The sequence below is a fragment of the Opisthorchis viverrini genome (genome assembly GCF_000715545.1).
Source record: "Opisthorchis viverrini unplaced genomic scaffold opera_v5_61, whole genome shotgun sequence".
Classification (NCBI taxonomy): domain Eukaryota; kingdom Metazoa; phylum Platyhelminthes; class Trematoda; order Opisthorchiida; family Opisthorchiidae; genus Opisthorchis; species Opisthorchis viverrini.
The window spans coordinates 1,789,429-1,798,208 of record NW_008751717.1 but is presented as its reverse complement, the minus strand read 5'-3'; the positions used below and the strand labels follow the sequence as shown (position 1 = coordinate 1,798,208).

The 8,780-nt window shown below is 41.9% G+C and overlaps 1 protein-coding gene across 1 annotated transcript; it reads right to left on the bottom strand.

Moving 5' to 3' along the window:
- Positions 1–958: 958 nt before the first annotated feature.
- On the bottom strand, positions 959–8,345 carry T265_03990 (hypothetical protein; the record flags this gene model as incomplete). Its single annotated transcript, XM_009168597.1, has 3 exons — positions 959–2,110; positions 5,608–5,733; positions 8,280–8,345. The coding sequence occupies 3 exons, from the start codon at positions 8,343–8,345 to the stop codon at positions 959–961; spliced, it is 1,344 nt and encodes a 447-aa protein (XP_009166861.1).
- Between the last annotated feature and the right edge of the window lie 435 nt (positions 8,346–8,780).

Sequence of the window (8,780 nt, the reverse complement as noted above, 5' to 3'; positions counted from 1 at the left end):
ATTCGTGGCACATTTCGAGGTTATGATAGTAAAACTTTTCCTAACCGATAACACCATACAACGATATGCTGCAAGTCCTAAGAACCCCGTTGAACTGAAACACCGCACAAACTGACCCTACCAAATCAATCGTGGAGCATGTGCAGCCAAATACCTGGTCCAAATCACGTAGCGCAAATGACATGCGTGTTCTCCTACACGAAATCCAACTGAGTCAAAATATTGAAAGCGACTCCACTCTACTTGGGTCCCAAGTCACACTTGAAGTGGACCTGCGCGCTAGCACTAGAATTAAACAAATAACAGAACTGCCCCAACCGTAGTGGCGGAGCCAGCACCTCGTTTATCCGGTTTAGACTTCATGCACATCTTAGTAGACATGGTGGCCAGAGGTCAAGCGGAACTCTCAATGACGAGACATTGCAACCAGCACAACAACAAATGAAGGCATCCCAGACAGAAAGTACATACACAATCACGCGTGCATGCACACAGAGCTAACACACAGCCACACACAAACCGCACTTCGCTCGTATACAAATGATTGTAAAAATCCTTGGAAAAAGACTACCCATGGCACCCAAAACGTCGGATCAAAAGATTTTATCCCAACATGGTGTGTTCTGACCTTGAACTTTTCATAGGTACAATGGCTGTAATCATTCAAATTTACTTCTGTGAGATCTGTTACCTCACATGTACCATGAAGGTGAACGAAAATGTGTATTTCGCGGGACCATGAAATTATCCTATAGCCATGCTTCAGATCTATAAAAGCAATTGCAAACAGGGAACAATTCAACCGAATACTGCAGGGTGAAACCGACCCGGTTTCTTCGTAGCACCCCATAGCGCTGCACAAATAGTGAGAAAAGTTTTTATTGTGAAGCAAATATACAGAAAACTGGTTTTCAATAAAACTTGATGAAAAGTCGTGTAAAACTCTGAAATTGGGGACTCAACTTTTTGGCTCTACTAGACTTTCATCATATCTGTATCGTTCATTCCATCCACCCGCACTACCAGCCAGATATGGAGAATATACCACGTCCTTTCTTGAAATAAAGAGGATTTTCTCGAGGATTTCGAGAATAAGCTCCTCAATCTTTATCTGTAACCATCTAGGTGTATAGCCATCACGAGATGACCGAACAAGCGTGATAAGAACAGGTTTAGCGTGTAACGAATGCAGAATATCGGTGAGGCTGGAGACAATACGCGTCAGATCGTCTGAAGTTGTCCAGTGTTCGAGAACCATACTGAATTCAGGTGTGTTGTGTCCAATACACAATTTGATATGTGGTTCGTAGTCATGGGTTAGCCATGAATTTGTCAGACACAGACCAATTCTTGAAAGACAAGAGAGTTTTTTATTTGTCATTTCTGGATGGCTCAATATTTCAAACAACTCTGTCAGCTTCGAGTCGGTAGATTCAGGGCAAAATCTTTTGTGGTTATCCCTAGAAAAGTAACGGGATGTAAATTCATGAAGTTTTGTGACACAATCTTCCCTTTGTGTGTATGCTGAGCCTGGATCACCGGAACGCGAACAATTATTCTGAATGAGATGAACCAAACGGTGAAACCATCGATCAGTGTCCATCTCAAGACTGAAGTCCTCCGGACAGAAAATCGATTGGATTAATTTATCTAGTTGATGCACAACCAACAATGGTATACCAACTTCAGTCAAGTTTTGTGCAACCAAGTGAACACCGAAATAATCTTCATCAATGTCCAGGATCAGAGGGTGATTTTGGTAGTGCTCGAGAAATTCAGAAGACTGAGCAAGGGAAAGATTGCTTCGGAATAACCGGCTGATGTTTGGTCTTAGTGACCGCAGAATTGAGGGAGCAGTCGTAACGTTTGACTCGATTAAAGTGAAAGGCCAGAGAGACGAGCACTCTTCTCTCTGTATTTCAGGATTCGTGTCCGAACCATCCATGCTACGTACTTCGCACACCGATGAGTTTTCTTTACAGAGACAAAAGTCCACTTCGTCCGACTGGCGATGTAAACCCAAATGACAGTTCATCAGCATAGTCGTCGTTTCCATCCACGGTGGATAGATGAGGAAGACAGACTGGAGCATCTGAGCAACAATTGCACCCTGTTTGAAACAGACAAGAAAAAAGTGTTAATAATACCAAACGTGCTCTTTTGCGAAGCAATGTAGCACACATTTCCACAGTACTCTGAAGTTAACGGTGAAAACAACTGAATATTTGTTTATGATATTCTTCAACTGAATATGCCACATAAGAGCCGTTCCATTTTTTGGTTGACACGGTATTCGTGATATCGCGGCATACTGTCTTGAAATTACAAATTACTCGTAAGGTTAATGGGAGCCTTTGACAGCTTCCCACGAGTTTTACCACTTGCGCACCATCTGGTGTACAGATAGAAAATAAATTTGGTGGAAACTGTTGGATTATGCTTATATGACGGGAATTTTCAATGAGACGTAGGTTCCTGTCAAGCTGTTCTTTAACAGAAATCAGCCTGTATCCCTTCAGCTGCGTATAGATCGTGCAGGACATCCTCTGATGCTTTTCGCTTACAGCCAAATTCTGATTTTGAGAAAAAAACTGTCCGGTCGTGGGTTGTCGAAGAGTTTCCAGCAATCTTGTGACCAGTATATTACGTGTATACAAAGGTACGATTGTTTCTGATTTCATTTAACTCCGAACTGCACACGGATAAGCTTGGTTGAAACAGACTTCTAGTTAGGTAAATAGGCAAGTGCTGTTTGGGATTTAAGGATAACTCATTCGACGAATGGCGACATAGTTAAGCGATTTGGCAGATAACCAACTGTGACGATGTAGTTATCTCACGGACCTGAATATCCGTGGGCACTGCCGTGGTTTCCAGCATCCACTTAATTTTCCACAAGTCCGTAGCATACGGACACGTGTGGCACGATAAAACTCTGAAAATATGAGCACCGAAATTCGCACTTTATGGTACAAAGTCCTCAACGGTGACTGTACACTATACAGGAGAATGTTGGTGGTTCAGGTAGTGTGGATGGTCTTTGGTCTGCTTACTGACCTGGGAAATTTGATTTCAAACATATTACCGGTCAAGGGGACACCATCAGTGCGTGGAGGGGGGGTGGCTGAATAGAGCGTAGCGATGAGTCAGTTGTTGTTAGATGCGACCATCTACTCATCGCTACGCTCCACTGCGCTCCCTAACAACGTACTGATGGTGCCAGCTCGGATCAGTGCTAAAATGTTTGCAATCGAATTGTCTAGCTCGAGGAACAAACCAAAGACCAATGACTGCACGCCTTAAGGAAAAGTAGCGCTTCGGAGTTTAGATTGAATTAGCGCTCCTGATTCATCCCAATCAGGCAGTTTCCACATTGTGACAGAATGAATCATATCAGACTTTAAATTGTGGATGTAATAGTTTAAGCAACATCAAGTTTGGGATACTAGACAGAAGGTACGGCTGGAGGGGTTGGGAAAAAGTATTGTCCGTCCCTTTGTAAAGTTTTTGCCTATCAGCGCGCCTATCACCCACCTTGTTTCTGTGAACATCAGAACTATAGATAAACAATACATCACAGTTTATCAGAAGGTGCTGCATTTGGGGTATTAAGTCTGGAGTTAAAAATCGTGTGATTTACGGACAGTGGGACCATTTTAAGGATCGGATCTAATTTGTTTCATGCGTTTTACTGTTCCGATGAAGAATAGGTTGGTGATGTCAGTGTCATTGAGATTTCAAGAGTAATATCATGGTCCAGTTTCCTGCCTCACTTTTAGACCTCTTGACAGTGTGGTAAACATCAGGCGTCCAGTAAACAAATGAAGTTGGTAATTTATTTACTACTTTCCTGATACAATGTTTGTGAGATTGATGGCACAAGTAGGTGGTTTTTTGACTAGGAGAACACATCGAACAGACAAACATTTCGACGCAGTAATTTATCAGTATTTACATCCGTCCGACGAGGAGTATTCCGATGCTGGTGTGAGAAACTTTGGCAGTATTCAATGGTTTTATCCTGTCAGTAAAGCCAATCTATGCCGGATAACCGAGGAGTATTGTAAAGCTGTTTCATCTTCCTTGTGAATAACCAGCAGTATACATCTCACGAAATTCAGAGAGCTTCAAACTCGCGAACTTCCGGACAGTGGTTGAATACTCAACCATCTGCCTAAGAGTACCTGACCAGGACTGTAGTCAGCTCTCATTTATTCCGTCTCTCTGTGTAGGTCTCCTTGTTATAGATCGTGGTCCCACTGATCCAACCACTGTGGCGGTTCAGTTTTGTAGCATATGGAGCCCTTCAGCTGTTTTGCAGTTTCTTGATTAGTGTTCAGACACCTCATTCATTGGGGTCTCTTTGTGAATACAATCGATAAGGCGGCGCGATGTCATTCAACACACGTGTGTTTCTCTTTTTTGCTTCTCAGTGTACGGGTTTCCATGAGTATAATAAATACATCAACGCGCACTATGATTTTGTATTACTCCATGGGCTGTACAGAAGTAAGGAAGCCAGTGTTACGAAAAACTGCAGGGAATTTTAGTAAAGTTATGTTGATTCGATGTCAATACGGGGTAACAGTTTGAATCGTTCAGTCACAGAAATCTTAAAAGAAGTGAATGGCAGGAATTGATGATTTGGTAATTTAAGCGTTAGTGGGTGCGAGAAGCCAGAATACGTGTAAAAGAAGGTACAACAGAGAGAGAGGAGAGAGGATCTATCTGCTCAATTGAGTCATGAAATTGTATCCATGATGGGTACCGGAGTGTTTTCAGACGAAGTGATGAACTCAAAGAAGAACTCAACAGATACAACCATCAAATGTCAGTTTCTAGAAGAACATTCGCGCGAGTGGTTCGTCCATTAAGCATGTTATTTCCGCCAAATAAGAATGAACGAATAAAATTATGGTTTGATTCTGAGAAGAAATGTATATTAAAAATTACCTGCCCCACACATTTCTTGGAGGATCACTAACTCGAACTGGTAGACATCGGCAGAAGGTTTGAACCTACTCATTAAAGTTCTCCTGGCACCTCTCGTGTGACTAAGTGCAAACGGTGTCATTTACTGTCCCTCAGATTGAAAACGTTTTCGCATGTACAAACAGGCTACTGTCATTTGGGAGTAGTAGGGACTGCAAATGCTTCCACCTAGGTGTCTGAGTCTGGGGTTGAATCAGGCCTAACCGCTAATTCATTATACATATAGGTCTCAGGAAACTATTTCGGCCATAGTCCATCCCATGTAACTTAAGCTTCATCCCATGATCAGGGATCGTGTAACCCTAATTCGATTACATGTTGTACCCCGTCTTGGTAACTTAAAGCTTACCAGCTGGCAGTTCAATTTACTCCGATATTTTGTAAAATGGCATGTTCTAGCTACTTATGAACTTTACTGTGGCGTCACAGAAAACGTCAAGAGATGGAAACATTTCACTGTTCAACAGAACTCAGTTTCAAAACACAACATTTTCCAATAAACTAACTCCTTAGTAGATCAATTAAAAGGAAAACAAAGTAACTGAATGGATCAGGAAGCCAGCCGAAAGGTAATTCATTTTAAAATTACATTTAATGTTATGAAGCAATATCTACCTGAATAAACTGATCATTCCCTTGCATCAGCGCTGAAATTTCCAAGTCATTCTTCGGAAGTCGACCCATGGGAAATTCTTGTAAGTAAAAAGGAAAGTCCATGTCACTGTGGGCATCTATGTGGATCTGGAAATAATCGTGATTCCCGAAATTAGGACAGCTACAGACACCCGAGTGGCATTGCTTCGAGGAATGTACGTCATTGGACTCCAATATCAGTGAAGAATGTATTCAAATTACTTAGCACATAAAGATGACTGGAAAATCAATAAGTATGACTACCTAATAGCTTTCTACAAACGTTTGTTCATTACAAACTGTATTAGGCAAGATGAAAAAACTCTAAGGGGCCGTGTGAAGTATCATATTTTAAATTATTACAGCCGCTGTCGTGCGTGAGGAAAGTACGAAGGTTCATGAGTTCAGGGTTGTTGTTTCAAACTGCTCTTGATACTGCCTTGCTATAAACAGCCGAACAGAATTGCAGCCCCACGTGAATCATGTTAACAAAGGTCACTCTCCCCGAACGGGATGAAACTCTCCCTATTTTGTGACTTTATGCTCCCCAACACGAGTGTGATAGGAAAAACGACAGAATGATTCTTCAGCCAACAACAAAATTGTACGACATTGTCGTTTGCAGGAAAACACCTGCAATTAGTCTTAACTACAAATTGCTGGTGCTTCACAGTTTATGGAAGAATCTCGCGACATGGATTCTTAGCAAAACCCTTAACAAAACTGAAATGAATAATTCGTTTTTGCATCAAATTGAGCTAAAACTCCAGTGCAATTGTTGAACACTGCTCATGTTCAAGGTCTGATTTGAGTGCATTCACTGGATTTTTGTGAACAAACTTAACAAACTTCTTTGGTCCAAATATCCGAGATAAAGCTCTTCAAATGGACCTACCAACATGAAGTGAAAATAGAGATGTTTTGGATCAACGAAAACTTTCAAGTCTGAATTGCCGTTTCAACTAAACAGCCAGTTCACCATACAACACCTTTATTCTTCAGGATATCCTAAATGAGATAGTTAGCTCGACTTCATCTGGATCTTCCGTTAACACAAAGTTAATTTGCAAGTAAGTCGACAATTTAGTTTTAAAACGGGGAATAACATATACGTCAAGCTGCTGGGTCCCAAGAGGACAGAAACTGCTAGTGCCTATGCAGGGGTTTTTAGCATACTTATGGAAACTGACGTGTCAGGAACCATTTGAAATTTTGTCCACTGACTTCTAATGGCTAGTCAAACACTATTGAAAATATTACGCATATCGAATTTGAATTATTTCCTAGTAAAACTACTGACATTATCTATGTGGCTGTGCTCGTTAGTTGTTGATCGTTTAATACAAAACCTGTTTTCATAATCTCTATCAAAATTCCCATAAAACCTGCGTACAAATTAGGTGTGATGCTGCTCAATTAGAGCAATATCCCTCAAATTGTGTCGACGGGCTAGAATTACACTGCGGAGTAGTCAAGTCTTACTTCGTTCGTGGCTTTAGTCCCAAGGTTCCTTTCCACAGTAAAACAAAGGAGCCCGTGCTATGAAATCTCTTTAGGCATCACATAGTTGATTTTCCAGTTTTCCATACCATCCTTTGCTTTTCGGCCTTTCAGTTTAATCCCCCCATGACTTCTTACGTTTTTGGGATCACGACGTGTTGCATAAAACGCCGTTTACATATGTGAAGTGGCGGAGACCTAATTAAAACTCACTTTATGGAATTCCTGATCATTGAACTGACATTCTTTTACTTCGCGAGGATATACATAGGTTGTTAGATTACACTTCATAATGCTCGGTGAAGCACCGCACATACTAAAATAGACTTTTCAGAACAGGGATATTAGTCCATAGGTTTTTACAATTAAAATACAGATGGTCAAGAATGTTTAGAACTAGAGAACTACGCAGAATGCCCCCAAGTGCATGAGTCTCCCAAATTAAGAATCATTGAGAACGATGCGGGCGAATTCGTGCACTCATCCCATGACAATCACGTGACATTGACTGGGTTTCGGTATTTTAATGCATTGCTCATATTTCTGTCTGTAGTGTTTCCAGGGTCATTGTTGAATATAACTTGACCTTATGAGGTGCCCATTATCCGCACAATGCTCCCAGCTGCAAAACATTTACAAGTGGGGTAAAGCTTTCTACGCCAAAATGTTGCATTTTGTTGCGTATGTGCTCAAACCAAAAACCGTCCTAATCTACATCCATATTTTTGCAGCTCACCAGATTTCGTTGTTCACTGAAGCAACCATTCTTCTGGCTAAAAAGGTTTGTGGGATAATTTCCCAGCTTCGCTGAGAACCCAGGATGCCTAAATCGGGCTCAAAAGTTTGAACTGGCACATCCAACTCAGTTGCCAGATTACTTTAGTCCACCAAGGACACGTCATAACTTTCGAAAGTTATGTGCGAATACTGAGCGCCCCTTGTGATAATCCCCCCTCTGTCTATGTACTCTTGTTCTCCAGTTGTTCTGTCTGTCCGTACCCGCCACTCACCTTTCCACAGAGGCCGTCCTTTCCGACACTTTTGTATTGACATGTGTCTGTGTGAATGTGCGCTGCTGACCTACTTACCCATGCGTGTTCATGTCCCGTTTGCTGAGCCTGCTTTGACTTGTTTTCTCATGAGTTCCGTGTCACCGCACGTCCAATGGGAATCACGAGAGTCGTCTGAAGGGACGACCGCAACCCACGCTCCTGAGCCATCACGCCGCTCGCCGTTGTTTGGCGTGCAGACGTTGACACTGCACCGTGCAGGTCAGTGACCTGTCAGCTTGTTGACTCCACGAACGCGAACAATTGAGGTTTGTTGTACACATTTGCTTACCCTTTCGTAAATAGTACCGTAGAATTACGAACCCAATCCTTCCTTTTGATATTCGGGACTCGAACCTACGCGTCACTCAAAGTTCCATATCGGGAACCTCAACAGTCACGTTACACAAAATTTAGCCATGATTACTGATATCCTGATAAGATATCTAGAAGTGTTGTTTTACTGTTACTTTACAGGCATGCTTGAAGGTGCATCTATAAAATTGTTAGAAAACTTGCCAGGTTTGCCTTGATCCCTCCATGGGAGTTAACCGCATGCAACCAGTAGGGTATCACTAAAAATTGATACAGGAAAGAGAAACGCTT